The 20695-nt window shown below is 43.6% G+C and overlaps 1 protein-coding gene across 2 annotated transcripts in view; it reads right to left on the bottom strand.

Annotated features, from left to right (window-relative positions):
- EGLN3 (egl-9 family hypoxia inducible factor 3) overlaps positions 1–19681 on the bottom strand; it is a 28404-nt gene extending 8723 nt beyond the window's left edge. Inside the window, exon 1 of one of the 2 annotated variants that reach the window (XM_032242582.1) lies at positions 18979–19681. In XM_032242582.1, the coding sequence (XP_032098473.1) occupies positions 18979–19335 (357 nt within the window). In that variant the 5' untranslated portion in view covers positions 19336–19681. The remainder of the gene's footprint in view (positions 1–18978) is intronic. The other variant, XM_032242583.1, reaches the window with a different exon arrangement.
- Positions 19682–20695: the final 1014 nt, after the last annotated feature.

Raw genomic sequence — 20695 nt, 5'->3', positions numbered from 1 at the left:
AAGCAAAGCATGGCTTGAGGAAGGGTGATTGGTGGCGAACAGAACTGATGAGTCTAGCAAGAGAAAAAGAGCTAAATAAAGTCACCTATAATGACTGAAGAATTACTCACCCCTGGAATCAGCTATTAGGATTCTAAGAGCCACCACTGAGCCAATAATGAAAGTCACTTAAGCCACAGACAATTACAGGCTGGATTCCCTACTGTCTCAGGCTCCCCCTACTGTGTGTGTCTGAAAAGAAAAAGTACGCCATCAATGCTATAATCTTACATGCTTCAACAGCTCTTCTCTAAGGGAAAGGTTGGTCAGTGGTCTTGATGCCCGCCATAGTTCACTCTGCAACTGTGATCCCAGACTGTCTATTTCCTATAAAGAGGGGATTGGGTTACACAGCTGTCAAAGGTCCAAGAAGATCTAAGACTTGAATCTAAGTAAGCAGCAACCCTTGAAAAAGCAACCCAGCTCTTCAGGTCATTAAGGAGGTTTCTCTGCCTCAGAACTCAGCTCAGATTAAAATATTGAAAAAAAGATGGATACAAACTCACGAAAGTACATCCTCTACTAAGAGCTGCATCTATAAAACACACAGGGACAAAGAGCCAATTCCAGAGGACTTCCTATTAGGACAAAACCCCTACATGTCAGCAAAGTGTCTGACTGCTTAAGGGGAGGAACAGAGATAATTTTTCTGGCCAGAGTGAATATTCACCCTCTCTCCTGGTTCCAGAAACCACAGGCATCAAGTTGGAAACAATGGAAGGAAATCATTTTCTAGCAGTGGGCCAGTTGAGGCTACATTTGGCAGATTTTATCAGTGTGTTTTCTGGATGAGTGGGTCTTTGCTTGGGCACATTCCCAACTGTTTGCTCTTCTTTGACAGGGTCTAAAACCGTGAGGCTAAGGATGCACAAGAAGCAAGCCTGACTTCAATAACTAGCCCTTCACTTCTGTGCCAATCTGTGCACGGGGCAGTCACAAACTCCGGAAGCAGATCAGTCCAACTGAGTTGCTATCTAAACCTCATCAAGCCGGGGAAGGGATTTAGAGTGTTTAACAGAGGAGAAACCTTCAAAGCTTTATTGTTAAAAGAACGGGCCACAGTAACTTAATGATCATATAACAAACATGCCAAGCAATAAACTGACACATATCAAGAGGACGCCTTCTTTAGTACAGGCTTTTTATTTATTTGAACTTCCAGACTGGATTAATATTTGAAATTTACAGAAGTTTAACAACACATTAGTGTCACCTACAGCAGCACACACAAGATAGTCCTATAGGTCTATTCTTGGATATGCAGATAAATCCACGTGTTCACTTACATGTTCACCATTCCCTCCACTGACATTATATAGTGTACCCAAGCAACCCCACACCATCCCCATTCCCAGAGGCCTCTCCTTTGCTCTGTAGCAATAGGAAATTAGTGGAGAGGTGAATCAGGTGGTCCCAGGCTGGTGCTACACCAGAATATGTGTTCTAGACACATATGCAGCCATGTTCAGATAAGAAATGTAGGCTGGGCACAGTGGCTCACACTTGTAATCCCAGCACTTTGGGAGGCTGAAGCAAGTGAATCACATGGTTAAGAGATTGAGACCATCCTGGCCAACATGGTGAAACCCCATCCCTACTAACAATACAAAAATTAGCCAGGTGTGGTGGTGTGCACCCGTAGTTCCAACTACTAGGGAGGCTGAGACAGGAGAATCGCTTGAACCCAGGATGTGTAGGTTGCAGTGAGCCAAGATTGCGCCATTGCACTCCAGCTTGGTAACAGAGACTCCATCTCAAGAAAAGGAAATGTGTATGTATTCTTTAAAGATATACACAGATACATAGAACCATAAAAGTTCAAACCCAATATAAAAATGTGCTCCCAAAATGCCTCAGTGAAAAAGAAGACAATGGCTCTGTTAAGAGTTACTGGTGGCCGGGCTAGGTGGCACATGCCTGTAATCCCAGCACTTTTGGAGGCCAAGGTGAGAGGATCACAAGGTCAGGAGATAGAGACCATCCTGGCCATGGTGAAACCTCGTCTCTACTAAAATAGAAAAAAATAGCAGAGCGTGGTGGCATGTGCCTGTAGTCCCAGCTACTCAGGAGGCTGAGGCAGGAGAAATGCTTCAACCTAGGAGATGGAGGCTGCAGTGGGCCGAGATCGCACCACTAAGCTCCAGCCTGGCGACAGAGCAAGACTCTGTCTCCAAAAAAAAAAAAAAAAAGGTACAGGTGAGCTGACTTCATAAAAAAACCTATCTCATCAAGTCTAAAGGTAAAGCTGAAAAATAAAAGTCCACCGTTTTCATTCCAATACCTAAACAGAATGCTCTTGCATGCCATCAACTGCAGTTTGATTGCATTTAAAAACGATTTCAAAAACGGCATCAGCAACCTCCACCATCCCCTCAGCAACGATGATCATTTTTTCAGACTCACAGGTGAGAAGGGGGTACAACCATCCTGTGGTTAGGCTTACCACTTCTCTACTAACAGTTACCAAGTGTATTTTCATACAAATGTATTTTACATTGCTCATGATTTTGGAGACAGATTCGCTAGTATGACTCAGTCTTGAACAAGTTATAATAAAGTGGCATTTTATGCAAGATTTAACTCAGCAAATTCAAATATTAATTACGTCTCATTTTATTTGCAAAATTTGCAATAAATGAAAATCCATTGTTTAGGATTTGTTGAGAAGAGCATGATTTCAAAACTATCTGGTTGGAGGAGCTTTAAACTAGTACTCTGATCTACCCACAAATGCTAGATCCCCTCTTGCTGCTAAGGAGAAATACCAGCCAACCTTTTTAAGGATTCATTTTGAATTAAGCATGGTCTTGAGCAAAGCGTACTTTGAATAAAATGCAACCTAAGTATGAGATAATCTGCATTTAACTTATTTACACCCTGATTTGTTCATCTGTAAAATGGGTTTATAAAGAGTGAAGGAGATAATCCATGCAAAATCCTTAGTGCACAGCCCGGCACACACTAAATGCTTAATAAATGTTAGCTTTTTGTTTTTTGGGTTTTTTTTGAGACACAGTTTCGCTCTTGTTGCCTAGGCTGGAGTGCGATGGCACAATCTCGGCTCATCGCAACCTCTGCTTCCCGGGTTCAAGTGATTCTCCTGCCTCAGCCTCCCCAGTAACTGGGATTACAGTCATGTGCCACCATGCCCAGCTAATTTTGTATTTTGAGTAGAGATTTTCTCCATGTTGGTCAGGCTGGTCTTGAACGCCCAACCTCAGGTGATCTCCCCACCGTCGCCTCCCAAAGTGCTGGGATTACAGGTGTGAGCCACCACACCTGGCCAATGTTAGCTATTTTTAAAGATGATGTGGCATGTTTGTCTTCTGACTGGAGCTGCAGAATGTCTCTTCTTCAGAGATCCAATTTTACTTAAGTGTTTGTAGTTTATCTGCGACTGGCAAAATAGCTTTCGATGTTTGCCAGTAACAAATGATTGAAGCCAATCAGGGATACATGAGTCATGTTTGTGTTATGCCACCTACACTGGGGGGACTTGCTGTTATTTTCAGTGAGAGCAAATCTTCAGATTTTATGAGAGTAGCAGGCAGTCAGATTTTTATGTAAACTCTCCTAAATATTGTTGATCCCAATTTTTTAATCAGGGCTATAAATAAATACACACACACACACACACACACACGCACACACACATCAGGCTATATTTTGAGATCACTGTGTGAGGCCTTCCAAGAAGTAAAGCTACTTTGAGACAGCTCCTGAATGGGCACTTTCCCCATTTCTTTCCACCAGACTCAAACACATCCTGTCCAAAAACAATGCCTCATCCTTAATGTCATCCGCATTCTAATTGCATCCTCACACCTCCCTCCATCAAGTCCTTCCCCCATGTCCACCCAGTGCAGAGCCACAGAGACCCAGGATCCTTCCCTTCTCTACCATAAGGCACAATGACTCAGACAACTAGTTGTGTAAAGAGTTGGGGGCCGGATGCAGCGGCTCACGCCTGTAATCCCAGCACTTTGGGAGGCCGAGGCCAGAGCATCACAAGGTCAGGAGTTCGAGACCAGTCTGATTAACATGGTGAAACCCCATCTCTACTAAAAACAAAAGATTAGCTGGATGTGGTGGCGCACACCTGTAATCCCAGCTACTCAAGAGACTGAGGCAGGAGAATCACTTGAACCTGGGAGGTGGAGGTTGCAGTGGACCGGGATCGCGCCACTGCACTCCAGCCTAGGCAACAGAGAGAGACTCCGTCTCAAAAAGTAATAATAAAATAATTTTTTAAAAAAATTCAGAAGGTCAAATATTAAGCTACTCAGAAAAAAAAAAAAAGGAGAAAAAAAAAAGAGTTGGGAAGAAATACATGAGACCATGTACCTTCTTCTGCTTGGAAAAACAGTCAAGCAGCTCATCACAATGTAGAATGCGATAGCTGAGGTTTTCTGGCCAGAAATCGGTCTCATTTATATTCGGGTAACAACAGCCTAGGTGACAAACTTGCCAATGTTTTAGTCAGCTGTGGATAGAGGAGCTGAAGGCTACACTTCCAGGGCTGTTTTTCTGGTGGTTTATGTTCAGCACATATTTTAACACACACCTTGACTGTAGCCAGTGAGTGGGGCATCCTCATGACTGCATACTTTAGGTCCCGCCTTCATCAAGGCACCCTGCTAAGTAGGGGCCCCACTTGGTGATTCATCTGAGGGAGGGGAAAGGGGATTAGCCACCACAACAAAGGCACTACATGTGCTAGCAGCAGCTCTAAAAACCGAAATTCTCCTATTTAAAAAGAAAGAAAAACCAAAAAAACCTTTAGGTATGCAAACTCCTATATGCAGGCTATTGAGGGAAGGAGTGAGAAAACCTGAGACATGCTCTTTACAAATTAAAAAAAAAAACCCTAATGACAGATTAAGCCGAAATGTCCAATTCCATTATTTTCCACTTGGCTCTGACAAGGAGTGAGAGGAAACAACTCAAAAAATTATTTGCAACTTAAATCTGGAGGATGTGAAAAGCAAACTGGAATTACCACGTTAGCCTTCTATCATCTCCCTTGTTCAGGGATATGTGATCTTCAAGGAAATTTTGTGGGGTCTACTGTTGTCAAGCAAATTCAATTCCTACCGAACAATGTTCACAAGGCCTCTTTACAAGACTATGGCAACTATGCAAAGCTTTCTCCAAGCTTTAAGAAAATGTCAATGACACAAAGTTCACACTTGCCGCCAGCTGGTCTTCTCCTTTATACAGAATGAACAAAAAGGTCTCAATGTGATGATGAAGCAGCGCTAACTTCTAAGCATTCAAAGTGCTTTAGAATTTTTGTGCATTCAAACTTCACCTAGACAAGCATGAAGAAAACAGTTGTAGATAACATAAGCTCTTAGAACAGGAGGAAATTTTGTCAAAGCCATCATCAGTTATCTTGGAATCTCACTGGTTATCTGTGTCGTTGGTTAAGAGCAAGCCTAGCTACTTGCAATTCTGTTTCCTGTCTTCTAGTGCCTCTAGTTAGAGACTGATGTAACAAAACGAGGGGGAAAGAAAAAATACACTTTTGGTGGGCTGTATGTAACACAAGCTGGAAACACATCCAGCCACCATGTTCGCCCTCCCAAAGCCTCAGCATCGCACTGGACCATTTGGAAGATTCAGAATACCAGACAAATACCTGTCAGGTAGGTAATCCTTTCAATAAACCCAGAATTATTCATGAAAATGTTTTTTACTACTCTCTTTCCACAACGCAGACTACTTCTGCCTTTGTCTTTTGCACCCCAAATCCACACTAAAAATAATTCCTCTCGCAGAACCTACTTACCCAGAACACTGCTACACATCACCTCACCTCCCAAGGTGGAGCAACAGTCATCATGCACCTACACCTGAATTTTCTAATATTGTGGAAACTTCAGAACTTCTGAAAATAAAAAAATAAGAAGTAATAACCAACTCTCGGTTGCTTTAATGAAAAGTGGGTCTGCCCAAACCCTCCTGGTCAGGCGAGAGCACTGTGCCTGAGTAGTGGAGAATTTACCATCCTCACTTTAAAACCTGTCCTCAGATGAACTTGGTCCTAGCTTCAGGGCCATCAACTACCCAGACTCTGGAAGCAGCGATCTCCATGATGATAGCTCTACACGGCACAATAGCCCTTTGAGATTCCTACATTAAAAGGATGTAAGAAATATGCACGCACACAGACGTCTGCACAGAATCCCAGGAGGTTCAAAGGCCTCTAAAGTCGAGCTGTGCTGGGTCGAGATTCTACTCCAGGAGACCTGCACTTCACCCACGACCTTCCGAGTGAATCGCCCTCCCCCAGGAAGCCACTGAAAGGCTCAGAGGCCAGGAATTTAAGAGACTATTGTCATTCCTTTCTGCGTTGTGGTTTAATTCTTCTCCTTGGAGGGGATTCAGCCAGATCCCATGCAATTAGGCACAGTAAACAGGCCCGGCAACATGGCCATACTCATACAGGGTGTTTGAGTTTGGGCAGGCCGCCCTTCCCGTGGAGGACTGGCTCTAAGCCAGCCGGGTGATGGCTGAGTGACAGGGCTACGTGCGCTGCGTGAGGGTGGCAGCCAGCCCACACCCGAGCACACCGCCAGGCAGCCTGAGCTGGGAACTGACACTGGGAACCATCCCCCTCCCCCATCACTACCCCAGTCACCAGAGAAATGTTTCAACAGGGTTTCCTCACAATTATAAAATCAGCAAGTCAGTCCAGCCCAGGGATCAGGACATCAAGAAGCATTTAACCATTTCCTTTCTGATGCCTTTCCCCAAATATTAACAGCTGCTGTTTCCTGAGAACTCTTATAGCCGGGTGGCATTTTGCACATATCTTGTTTAATTTCCTGGTTACTGGGAAGGTGAGCAGCAGTGTGTGCCCTGAGTCACACTGCTCACAAGTCCTCGGTAGAAGTCATGAACCCTAGAAGTTACCCTATGGACCTAGAAGTTATCACAGGTGTATCTATAGAGAAACATAATATTCAACTTCGTTTGATATGAAAACAGCCTTATCAGAACAATAAAACATCACCTATGGCTCTCTAAAGGCTTTGCACATAACAGAGACAAGGAATACTTGTGATTGCAGGCCCATCTGAGAATGGAATATGGCTCTCTTCAAGTTTTCATCTGAACTTAATCCTAAAATACTTAAAAGAATCCATGATAATGCAAAACAATTGGTAAGACAAGACTTTATTAATGGATAATGTGTGAAAAAATATCGTTACCAATCAAAACATGTCATGAAAAATGCCTTGAAGCAATCATCTTATAACAGGAGAAACCTACATTTGCATTTCAGCACTTGGAACAGATCTGCTGAATGAAAGAAATGACACACAGCAAGTCAGCGCAGATTAGAACTCATAAAATTCAGTAGCTATATTTATTTACTAAACAAACATTTGTATAGTGCTGTGTGCCTGACACTGTTCTGTGTGCTTCACACATCTGACCTTCTTCACTCTTCCTACAATCCGATGAGGTAGGAACATTATCTCCATTTTACAGATGAGGAAATGCAGGAATAGGGAGCTTGGGTAACTTGCCTTTTTGACCCAGTTAGTCTGGCTAAAGAGTGTGAGGTCGTAAAGTCACGCTTTGCCAAGGCAGTTTATCTAATGGCTGACATTAATGAATTCACCCCCACCTCATTTTTGAAGGTACTAAGATCTTTGGTTCTACCTGAAATATTTGACTCCACCTACCTCATCCTTGCCTATCACCCTTCCAGCGTGATAGAAAAATCATAAAATACAAAAAATTTCAAGAATATTTTTAAAAAGAGTTTGCTTGGTATTCAGTCTGTGAACTCACAGATCCAAAGGGGGAATTTTAAAAAGACAAGAGGCCAAGGAAATTGACCCTAGTTGTCCAAGTTGTCTTGTCTTTTGCTTTGGTTACTCCCAGTGCACGGCCAACCTCAAGCCCACCATAAAATCTACGTAGCCCCTGCAGGGCCCACGTGGGCCACAAATGCAGTTATCTTGCCAAAGGCCAGACATTCACCTCCATTCACCATAACAGAAGGGAAATGGTTCCAAAATTTGCTTCAATTCTAGTTCTGGAAAATTTAATTTGTTGATACAAATAATAGAGAGGTTATAAACGTGTGTGTTTTAACATGTTGATTTTTCTCAAAGATTTCCCAAACGAACTAAAAATCTGGTTGTTGTTGTTTTTGTTTTAGCAATAAATAATTAAAGTCTGATCAACTGACCTCTGACTTTCTTGTTAGCAGGTAAACTGTAGGACGATACGCCACCATCCCTATTTAATCTCCTCTTAATGCATTAACTTTACTCAGTAGTTCTCAAACTTTAGCATGTGTGCAATCACCTGGAGAACCCGTGAGTTTCTAACTCAGGAGGTTTGGGGAGAAACTAAAGATTTTGCATTTACAGCAAGTTCCCAGATAATGGTGATGCTTCTTATCCAGGGACCACAGAGAAGCACAGCCATTATAAGGCAAAGTCAAGAGTTTTTGTGCAATGCCTCACCCTAAATGATAAATGTAAAGAGGAATTAGTCAACTGCACTAGTTAATTTGGGGAACAGAAAGTGGATGGGTAGAGCAGTAATGAGAATTACTACAGCAGTTTCTGGCACCAGCTCTGCAGTGTCATTCCTGAAGCTGGCAGGAAAGTTTCCAATCGTAACTTTCTAGCATTGCTGTTTTGTGTTGGGCTCTGCCTCTGAGGATTACTGTCATATCAGTGCCGGGGTTTGACTGTTGGTACGCGTCTACTCTCTCCAGGAATCAAATAAGAGGCACTGAAAGCAAATATTTTCCCTCTCGCATGGAAATGCAGTCTCAATTTTAATTCCTTATCCTAAAGGTCAAGATATAGTTTTATTGTGCCTATGTTATAGATGGCGAAGGTCGGCTCAGAGAAATGACTTACCCAAGATCATAGGAAGATGAAATAAAATCTGAAGTGTCCATCCTACTGTCAAGTGGTAGGTGCTGACCAAATTGAAGCTCAGAACTGAAACAAATATCTAACTCATCCATAAAGAAGTGGAAATTCAAAACCCCATGAAACTTAGCAGGGGCTGAGCTAGGACCAGAACCTGGGGCCCTAAGGTTTTTGATTTTTTGTTTTTATTTAAGCACAGAGACTACATGATTAGAATTGGGATTACTACACTCTAGCAAAAGTACATAAAATAGATTACAGGGAGAATGAGAACCAACTGGCCCTGGCTTCTCTCTGATCCAGACCTGTATGTATGAGCTGCCAGGGTCCAGGTATGACTCAGGTATTTCCAGGGTGAAGCCTAGAATTTTGAAACTGAGAAAAAAAAGAAACTTACAAAGTTAAGGTCCTCCTTTGAGATGGTCTCACATATCATGTCACTCTAATAAAATATTTAAATACTTAGGCATCAAATTAGAGACCAAACTGTAGCCACCCATCTTCCCCCTTCATTTCCCCCCACTCCCCTCCCCGCCCCCCAAAAGAATTTTAGGTTTTTTTTTTAACACCCAAATATCCATTGAAATCAAAGTTCCTTTTGAAGATGAAATTAGGCCAACAAGCACCTATGAAGTATAAGAAACTGTTCTAGGCACTAAAAGTATAAGCTTAACAGTCTCTGCATTCAACGAATTTTTAAGCACACAGTGGGCAGCAAAAACAGCCCAATAAATTAATGTACTGGGGCAGCCTGGATTGAGCCACCACAGAGTTCTGGGGAGCGGAAGGGAAGACTTCCGGAAACAGGCACTAGAAGGCTGGAGAGATGGATTCTGATGAGTGGAAGACAATGGGGAAGCTCATTATGCCCGTCAAGTCAGTTTCTAGCATTTCAGGGACTGGGAAGAAAGGAAGGCAGTGGTGGGAAATTATTAAGTGTAGAAAGGTCAGATGTGGTCAGATATAGAGGGCCTTCAAAGCTGGCTAAGTTTATAGTGTTTACAGCATTGCACGGTAGACAATGAAGACAGAGGATGGTTGGATTTTTTGATTTTTTGTTTTTATTTAAGCACGGTGACTACATGATTAGAATTGGGTTTGGGATTACTACACTCTAGCAAAAGTACATAAAATAGATTACAGGGAGAATGAGAACCAAAGGCAAGTGATTTATGGTTACAGCAAGTTAGTTAGTTACTTTAAAAAAACTTTCCCCCTCAAGGATTTTTCTACTAAGAAAAGGAGGAAAATTCAAGGTTTTTTTCCAAAAAAAAAAAATAATAAATAAAGACAAGACTTAAGGTTCTATAGTGAACCTAAAAAGCAAAACTAAACAAAAAAAGCACAATAGGTCCTTCACTAACAATACTGAATGTTCCTGCCTGAGTCTTTCTACAATATTTTGTGTTTAAAAGGGGTTTTATTGCCCTGGCCACTCACACCTGTAGTCTCAGCACTTTGGAGGCCTCACAACAAGCCTGGGCAACATGGCAAAACCCCATCTCTACAAAAATAAATAAATAAGTTTTGTTTATTCCACTCCAGTCATTCAGTTTAACCCACAAAACACCATGAACATGAAAGAAATCATTTCCCCGCCCCAAAAAAGAACTCAGCAGTCGTGTGGGCGCATTAAGACTTCCGAATGATGGGGCCCTCAGGTCTGACCAGATAGATGAGCAGAAATGAGAGGGAACCTGGAGGGAGGGTGTGGGCTGAATCTTTGTTCTGACAACTTCAAAACAACTTCAGGTTCTCGTATTAGAATAAAAAATTGATGTTACTGACACCTGGAATTGAATTTTTCATTTTGTCTTCTTCCCACTGACAAAGAATCAAGGCTACTATCATATTATTAGATTCTTTGTATTCCAGAATTATTTTTGTAAGGCAACAGTAAGTATTTTGGCCTCATTTTGGAAAGAAAAAACAATGTTTAATATGAGATAGGCACATTTACTCCAGAACCTGAGAATCGTTGATCATTGTACCTTCTAAAGAATCAAAAATTGGCTTGATTTCATAAGGAGGTATTGACACAGTACTGACCACGAAGAACACTCAGTAACAAGGTACCAAATGAATCCAATGCAAGGTCTGAAAGCCTGCATTATACACCAGCAAACCCAGGGTCTGTCAGGCTGGGACTGTGTTGGGACCAGGGCAGGAAAACATGTAGTCCCTACAGACTCACCAAAAACAGGGACAGAAACTCACCCACAATCGTATCGAAACAAGATGCAAAATTAAAATAAGTGTCATACTGGTTTAAGATGGAAATAGTCAAGAGAAAGGGGGTACAAATTCTATGTATAATTAACCAAGACAACTAATCTTGCTTGGCAAACAGACACACAGCACTGAGTCTGAGCCAAATCAACGGCTCCTGGCAATCTGCCAAAGCTGAACTCCTTAGTCTGGCATCATAAAATGATTTGTCTGTTGTATTTACAATTCCAGTGCCTCTGGGTTCAGCTACCCGCTGGGCACCCCCAGCAGATAACCAGCAAAATATATCTGAACTATCATGACTGTCAGAACATGTGCATTTGACAAACACTGGAGAAAAGCGACGCCCGTTTCTTAGAGCAATATTAGTGAACAGCTACAAAGTGTTGCTAGGAATTGTCAAGTCTGTTGCCGCAATAATTAACAAAAAATTAATAACCTTCTCCATAGTGTTAACCTGCAAGCGACTCCTTGGTCTTCAGTGGGAACGGATCAAAATGTCATTTCATTTACCTAGGGCTGCAAAGTTAGGTCAAAAGCAGAGGCCTTGCCAAACCAAACATGAGCGGCCTTCCAAGCTTTATCATGAAGTACACGAGATGCTGGGGGTGCCTGAACTCTGCTCATTATAGGTTGGGTAGAACTCCACCCTGACCTTTAAGCTTCATCAGAGAAGTCTTTCATACATGGTGTGCGCTCTTGGGATAGGGTCATAAAATGCAAGGCTGTTTGCTACTTATGAAATGACAAATTTTTCCAGCCAGATTCAGGAATCAGGAAAAAACTTACCAATTTTGCTTGAGCTGAAGCAGAAAGGTTAGAAAGGGAAATAATTCATGACACTCCAAAGCCTAATGCAGAGACAGGTTTGCATAAGGGTGTTTATCAATTTTCAGTCAGAATTATATTTAAAATTCCCAAATAAAATGGTGATGCTGATGAATTCACCTACAGACCCTGGACCCAGGCTACCTGACTCACGGAACAACTCCAGCCAGTGTAGCTCCTTCTTTATTTTTATTTTCCAGGCTGGAGTGCAATGGCGCAATCTCGGCTCACTGCAACCTCTGCCTCCAGGGTTCAAGTGATTCTCCTGCCTCAGCCTCCTGAGTAGCTGAGATTACAGGTGTATGCCACCATGCCTGGCTAATTTTTTGTATTTTTAATAGAGACAGGGTTTCACCATGTTGGACAGGCTGGTCTCGAACTCCTGACCTCATGATCCACCCACCTCGGCCTCCCAAGGGGCTGGGATTACGGGTGTGAGCCACTGCATCCAGCCATCCCTTCTCTATTAAAGTACCTTTTACCCATCCCTTCTCAAGGATCTGCTCAAGATATCATCTCTCCAAATATAAAAACAACTGCTGAATGATTGAGACATTGGAGAGATGTGCTTTCTAATATCTCTCTAGCCCTAAAAATCCATATTATTAAAGTCCTGTATAGTTTTGATCAGTTGTTCTGGCTGCTTCATTTTAAGTTCACAGAGAAATTGGAGAAAACCCAAAGAGAAACAATGGCTAATGACTGTAAAAGTGTGCTTTTTAACCAGAAAAAGAGAAGGAGTTGGTGGCAACCACTGCACACTATGCTCAACTCACAGCGTAGTTCTTCGGTGGTTTTATAATGACTTGGCACCTCCATTCCCCCCTGTCCATGGACAGGTCCACCACAGCATGCAGCACTGAGTGATCTGTGAATGAATTAAATCGATATCCCCTGATTATCCACTTCACTGAAGCAGATAAGGTTGTAGTGAAGTGGCCAGTGGCCCAAAATTGAGCAAAAGAAATTACAAATTAAACACACACCCTCCCCTGCCTTCTTTGTTTCCAAGTGTCATTCACAAAAAAGACACAAAAAAAAACACCTTGAAGGCTTGCCCACTGGAGAGACTTGTTTCACTGTCACTAGGGCTGCATTCTGTAAATTATTACTGTGGAGTAATTTCCTTCCTCCAGGAGCTAAGTTATTTTTCATTCATTCATTCATTCATTCATTTATTTATTTTGAGATGGAGTCTTGCTCTGTTGCCAGGCTGGAGTGCAGTGGCACGATCTTGGCTCCCTGCAACCTCGGCTTCCCGGGTTCAAGTGATTCTCCTGCCTCAGCCTCCCAAGTAGCTGGGACTACAGATGCTCGTCACCACGCCCAGCTAATTTTTGTATTTTTAGTAGAGATGTTGTTTCACTATTATTGTCGTTGTCCAGGACAGTCTTGGTTCCTTGATCTTGTGATCTGCCTACCTCAGCCTCCCAAACTGTTGGGATTACAGGCTTGAGCCACTGGTCTGGGCAAGTTACTTCTAATACAAAAGCTTTTAGAGGAATCCCTTACATCCTTACAGAAGGATGTTCTAGAGCTTCAAACTCAGCACTCCTCCCCAAAATACCTTGTTCACAGATAGATTTTTAAGATTCTAATTGCAGAGGCATCATTTATGGCATCTAGCTCTCAAAAGAACTATACCTCTCATGGGCCCTGACAACCATATTTGTGACACATGGTTTCCACATGCCTCCCACCGTGCCTGACTAAGACAGATAGGTCCCTTGAGCCAAGGTGAGACAATCAGACTTTCTCCCAGGCCCTGAAAATAGGGATTTGGGGATGTTCCTCAAGTCTCTGCTCATCTGGAACTGAAGGCTGAGGTGGCCATTATGGAGCAGCCATCTTCAGCCATGTGCATGGGCGGGCAGCAAAAGCTGGATTGAAAGGAGGGGAAGAAATGAGCACAAGCAGGGAAGCAACGATGGAGGTCATGAGGCTCCTGAGAAAAGAACACATCGGCTGGGCGCGGCGGCTCACGCCTGTAATCCCAGCACTTTGGGAGGTCAAGGAGGGTGGATCACGAGGTCAAGAGATCGAGACCATCCTGGTCAATATGATGAAACCCCATCTCTACTAAAAATACAAAAATTAGCTGGGAGTGGTGGCGCATGCCTGTAGTACCAGCTACTCGGGAGGCTGAGGCAGGAGAATTGCTTGAACCCGGGAGGCGGAGGTTGCGGTGAGCCGAGATCGTGCCATTGCACTCCAGCCCGGGTAACAAGAGCAAAACTCCATCTCAAAAAAAGAAAAGAAAAGAACACATCAGTTGTCCTGGATTCTGAGGACTTTCTGGTTCCTAGTTCATGCTTCTAGGCTTCTGAGGACTCTGGCTCCATTTCTTGCACTTGGATCCTGAGAGATAACCTGATCTTCATAGTACATATCTCATTTTTTCCCTAAAGTAGCTTGCAACCATGATAAGCTCCATTAAGTAATGGATATTCCTGACCTCATAGGAGAAAGGTGGGCCAAAACTGCTATTGCTCAACAGCAAAGGAATAAACACACCACCTTGCAACACATCTTCTTTTATTCATCAATTTTTTGCTGTTTCATCATTCCTCTTTATTGTTCCCAGGGAAGGACTAATCTGTCTGTTCACAGCGCAGTCCTCACAATGCCATCTTCCAGAGTTAGTCTGGTCAGGAATCCTAAGAAAAAATCCTGTCAAGAAATATTTTCCTAAAAATAACAATAGGAAAACACGAGCACAGTACTCCACTTCTTCTTCAAATGTATTCAACTGACCCACTTCAATGTTTGAGGGTATTTTTTTAAGCCTGAGAATTAGTCAGGTGTGAATGAGACAATCCTACAATTCAAAGGTATACGAAAGTATAAATTCATCGTTGCACCACCACACCTGCACAGTACCCCACACCGAGTGAACACTCCATAAACATTTGCTGAATAAATGAAAGGATGGGGCCAGGCGTGGTGGCTCACGCCTTTTAATCCTAGCACTTCGGGAGGCTGACGTGGGTGGATCACCTGAGGTCAGGAGTTCAAGACCAGCCTGGCCATCATGGTGAAACCCCATCTTTAAAAAAAAATTAAAAAGAAAAAAAGAAAGGATAGAAGTAGGAGAGCATAAAAGGAAAGAACATAGTCTCTGGAGTTAGACAAACCTGGGTTAGAATCCTGAATTTCCCCTCTGGAGACTTAAAACAATGATGAAGAAGAAAACTTCTGCTAAAAACCTCATATACATCACCTTATTTAACACTTCTTCCCCCAACAGCTTTAAGGCACTATTTCCCCTCATTTTACACCTGGTGTAAACCAAGCAACTTGCCTAAAGCCACAAGGTTAGTAACTCTGAGCCTAAGCTCCTAAACTCAAGTTAAATTCTTTCTTACCACTGGCTTTGAAACTTTGGGCAAGGTATTTAATTACTCAGTATGTTTAAGACTCTGTTTCTGAAGATGAAGCAAGATAGTATTTGTAAAGTGCTTAGCACAGTGCCAGACAATACAAACAGCTCAATAAAAGGTGTTATTATTACAGTCACTAGTGAGTCTACAGTGAGCTATTTGAATCAGAGACACTTTTGGTTCTATAAATCATACATACTCTGGAAAACAGCCATTTTCAAGATCTAGGCAGCCAAAGAAAAAGGAGAAAATTATGACCAGTATTTATCTTGGATATGGTCTAAAATCTCCAAAAAGGAGTAGTGGGATAAATCCCTTGTTAACCTGAAAGCAATGATCATGCTTGAAGTTAGGGGGCGCCATACTGCTGTACATTACAGGAACACTTCTGCCAAGGGGTCTTCAACACCCTTGGATTTTTTACTTTCTCTTTTTTTTTTCTAGAGAAGAAGTCTCGTTCTGTCGCCCAGGCTGGAGTGAAATGGTGCAATCTCAGCTCATTGCAACTTCCGCCTCCCGGGTTCAAGCAATTCTCCAGCCTCAGTCTCCTGAGTATCTAGGATTACAGGCGCGCCACCACACCCAGCTAACTTTTGTATTTTTAGTAGAGATGGGGTTTCACCGTGTTGGTCAGGCTGGTCCCGAACTCCTGATCTTGTGATCCACCCGCCTCGGCCTCCCAAAGTACTGGGATTAGAGGCGGGAGCCGCCACATCTGGTTCTTACCCTTGGATTTTTGTCCAACAAAAATGAGGTAGGTAAATTCTGACCATTAACAACTTTTTTGGCAGGGAACAGGCCCATCTAATGTTTCTTTCCATATTTTTCCACAATTACAATTTTAGGTCCAGTATATCTTTCTGTTTTACTACCAATGCCTTTGTTATTGCTTCATTGAGAAAAAGGGCAATATTATATTATGCAATGATCTTTCTAAGTCCAGTGAAGAACCAAAAAAAGAAACTTGGGTAAGTGTATTAATAAGCATAACCTCAAGAACTTTAAAGTAGCTAAAAACAACTGGTCCGAAATAAACGTACATATTGGCAATTGTTGAAATTGGGTGATGGGAGCTCATTATATTAGCTTCTTATGTTTATGTATGTTTGAAAATTTCCTGGCTGGGCGTGGTGACTCACGCCTATAATCCCAGCACTTTGGGAGGCTGAGCTGGGTAGATCACAAGGTCAGGAGATCGAGACCATCCTGGCTAACATGGTGAAACCCCATCTCTACTAAAAATTAAAAAAAAAAAAAAAATCCTTAAGAAAAACAAAAATAAATTTAAAACATTAGTTTTTCTTGAAAATATACATGAAAGATGTACTAGTCAACTGGGTCTGTATCACTGCTCTGGAAAGCAGCACAAAATAAGGAACTCAGTTGAGGGATGAAAAGTGACTGAAGAAAAAAAGGAATAAAGGTGAAAGCAATATAAATCATATAGAAATGGAAAGTGTTTCTACGATACTTTAATAATGAACTTCGAACAATAAACCCAAGACCACGAGGCAACACTAAGGAGATTTCTGCATACAAGCAAAGCACACTTAAACCAATTTACACGAATTATTCAAGCCTGGTTTGCATTTGGTTCTCATTGGCCAGGGAATGTTCTAATGGAAAGGTGATTTATCTGAAGGGCAGAACTAAGAGCTTTGTAACAAACCAGCCAAAGTAAACCTGGAAATCTGGGTGTGGGGCAGGATGAATTTTCTTTTCAACTCACGATCACCTTCTGACAGGGTCACCTGGAAAGCTTTTCATTCCACCCAAAAGATAACCTATAATTGATGAATCATATCTACAAGATCTTTTTTCCCCTGAACCTAACTTAGTGTTTTTCATTCCATTTGAGTTAAATTCTAGTCTGAAACCCTACCGCTAAATAAAAACATTTAACTTTCAACATGTTAGTGGCCTCTTTGTACCAATTAATCCTGACTTCCCTCAGAGCAAATTCCACTCTTAGAATGATGAGGAAAAATTCCTAACACCTGAGTTAAGAAGAAACATTCAAAACCCCGACAGGAAGCCATCTGCTCTTCCAGGTTGAAGCTATCAGCACCTCAGCGACACTGAGGCTGACCCGTCCCCTCCCCCAGTCCCACCACAGAAGACAGCAAGGTGACTTAATGCAAAAACCAAACTAGTCAAAGACAAATGACTAATCCACCACCAAAATGGCAGAAGAGTAAAGAAACACTTTAACATCAGTCTTCTACCGAGTTCAGCTAACACTGAATTTTTCCCCAAAGTAAAATTCAGAAAGCAGCATTTTCTCCTAAGATTTACTTTACTTCCATGCGTTAATAACGATGCTTTCAGATATTCTATTCATGGCCTCTGGCTTGGAAGGTGTACAGCAACCTATGACTCTTCACCGCACTGGTATCCACCGCCACCCCTTCACTCCCACACGTTTCCAGTCCTCACCACTTGGCCTTCATTGGGAATGTTCCTCTCAGTGTAATAGAGAAATGAGAGAACAATGGTCTGTTTTGAGACAGAATCAGTCTTGAGACCGATTTGAGAAATACTACATTTATTGTCAAAGAGCGGTGCATAGGTGAACGTCCATCCTCCCTCTCATGCCAATATGCTTTGCTTCGCTGTTTCAGTAAAAGTTTTCCATAGTTATGAATGCCCATTAACCAGACCATAAGATAAGCGCAAGTCACTCAGAACTGCCACTGGAAAACTGGCTCAACCATCATTTAAGGAAAGACCCAGAAGGCTTATCCCAAAGTAATGTACATGCACCGACCTCGCAGTACCTACATGTTCCCGTTTTTCTGCCAATCTACCTGTAAATGTTTCCAAGATAAATTACCACCCAGGGAGTCACTTCCTGCTATGTGAACAAAAACACGGTTTCTTTCCGGAGGTGCTTGACTACTCTCTAGTGAGCACTTAACTGGTTGTTTTGAGTGGACTTCGCCATCAATTGATAGGAAAAGGAACGTGGTGGGGTAGGGCTTAGCACCAGGAGAGAATTTTCAGTCAAGAAGATGGTCTTATAGCGTGCTGGGTCCCAGAGGGCAGAGGCAGCATTCAGAAGTGGAGTTTTACCCTTTCACACCTGCCCAACTCCACAAACCAACTGCCACATGGCAAAATCACAACTGCCTCCAGAATTCTGAGTGCTTTTGTAGAAATCTCTTCTGACCACAATGAAGGGCAGTACTAGGTGGCTTTAAAGTAGGCATTTAAGATCTTAAGAACACGTGTGTCTTAGATGATACACAGTGTTTCTAATACCCTTTCCCTCCTTTGGATCTTTGAGAACCTCTTGTCTTAAAATCGGACGAAAGCCACAGCTTGTCCGGCTTTTGCCACCCCACCAGAGCCAATATTTCAAAGTCAACAGAAGGTCATCATCTTGATTCACCTGAGCCCCTTAACGTGGACTTTCGCTCAGAAGAGCTGGGGCGAGGGGTGGGGGGAAGCAGCGAGGAGAGACAAACCAGGCTGACTTCTTGGTTAAAAAGCAAAGTTCTCGCTTGCAGCCCTGAGAAGGCGACACACAATGGACTCCAAGTGCCTCCTGTCCCCGCGGGGGCAGCTGCGGCAGGGCGCCGAGCGCGTCCTACCTTAGACCTCTCCTTGACGTAGTATTTCCCCAGCCGGCTCCCGCAGTAGAGGACCAGCCTGTCGATGAGGGACAGGAGGAAATTGATGGCCTCGCAGCCCTCCTCGTTGCCCCCGATCCACGTGATCTGGTCGCCCCGCAGGTGTCGCTTGGAGACGCCGGCTCGCGGCCCCGCCAGCTGGCCGTCCCGCAGGGCCCCGGTGCAGTGCAGCTGCTTGACGCGCTCTAGGACGCAGTCGCCCACCACCTCGCCCAGAAAGTTGTCCAGGTAGCAGAAGCCCACCTCGTGCAGACAGGGCACGATGTACTCCAGCGCGATTTTCTCCAGATCCAGCCTCATGATGTGTCCCAGGGGCATCTCGCCCGCAGAGTCGAGGTCCGGGACCCCCAGCGTGCACCCAGAGAGGGAGCAGGATCTATACGAGCGCGAAGCCGGGGCGCGGGGAGCGTGGCCCGGGGTTCAACAACCTGCGCCTGCCACGGTCCCCGAGCCGCCGCAGCGCCAGGGACAGGGGAAAGTTGCTCGCAACTCTCGGGAGAAGGGATCTGGGTTCGGAAACCAGAGGGCGTGGTGCAGGGCTCCACAACCCAGCGCCGGACTCGCCCGGCGAGCAGGGCGGCGCAAGGAGTCGGAGGACGCCTTTTGGAGATGGGAAACCACCACCGCAGCGGCTGTGGCCAGACTCCGGGAGAGGCAGAGGTCTGGCCCTTAAGCCGGCCGACTCCGCGCGTCACGGGACCCGCCCCAGCCCCGCCCTTTCCCCGCCTCGGGTCCGCCCTTCCCCCCAGCCAGTCATCCCCGCCTACTCTAGCCCCTCCGCGAAGGATCCCGGAGAGCCCGGGGCCAACCTTAGTTGTTTGTCACCAGGGGAGCAGCTGGAGAACAGGCTGAATTTTTAGAATGCGCTGGATTTGCATATTGTTTTGCATAAAATCACATAACAAACTTGAAAACCTAGATCTCACATTGAAAATGTAAATGGAATTAACTGCAACATCTCATAGACTTTTGAGCAAAATAATAACCCCAAGAAGCTGGGAGCGGTGGCTCACGCCTGTAATCCCAGCACTTTGGGAGGCTGAGTTGGGCGGATCACCTGAGGTAGAGAGTTCAAGACCAACCTGACCAACACGGAGAAACCCCGTCTCCACTAAAAACCCAAAAATTGGCCGGGCGTGGTGGCACATGCCTGTAATCCCAGCTAATGGGGAGGCTGAAGCAGGAGAATCGCTTGAACCCGGGAGGCGGAGGTTATGGTGAACCGAGATTGCGCCATTGCACTCCAGCCTGGGTAACAAGAGCGAAACTCCGTCTCAAAATAAATAAATAAATAATAGATAAAATGTATTTATTAAGCAGTGGTCTTAGTGGTCTTGTTCTATCTTTACCTAGTGTCTTTTCTTATTTACCCCATTCCTCTGCTGTTTAACCCAGTTCCAGCCACTGAGAGATTAGGAGGTATCTAGTTTTAACTAAAATTAACGCATTAACAAATATTTCCCTCAGCCCCTACTGTGTGCAAGGCACTATGTGCTTGAGGAGACAGATGAGCACAATGAAGAAATGCTGAGTCATCTCTGATTGAACTCTGCAAATGGTGTATTTTGCTTTGCTTGATGTTTTCATCCACTTATCTACCAAGCTTCCTATTAAAATACGATGTTCTGAAATTTTACCTCCAAAATTAATCACATGCTTCTGTAACAGTCAGAGGTAT

This window comes from Sapajus apella, unplaced genomic scaffold (genome assembly GCF_009761245.1).
Source record: "Sapajus apella isolate SASKATOON/1434 unplaced genomic scaffold, GSC_monkey_1.0 scaffold50, whole genome shotgun sequence".
NCBI lineage: Eukaryota > Metazoa > Chordata > Mammalia > Primates > Cebidae > Sapajus > Sapajus apella.
This window is presented reverse-complemented; position numbering and strand designations above follow the sequence as displayed.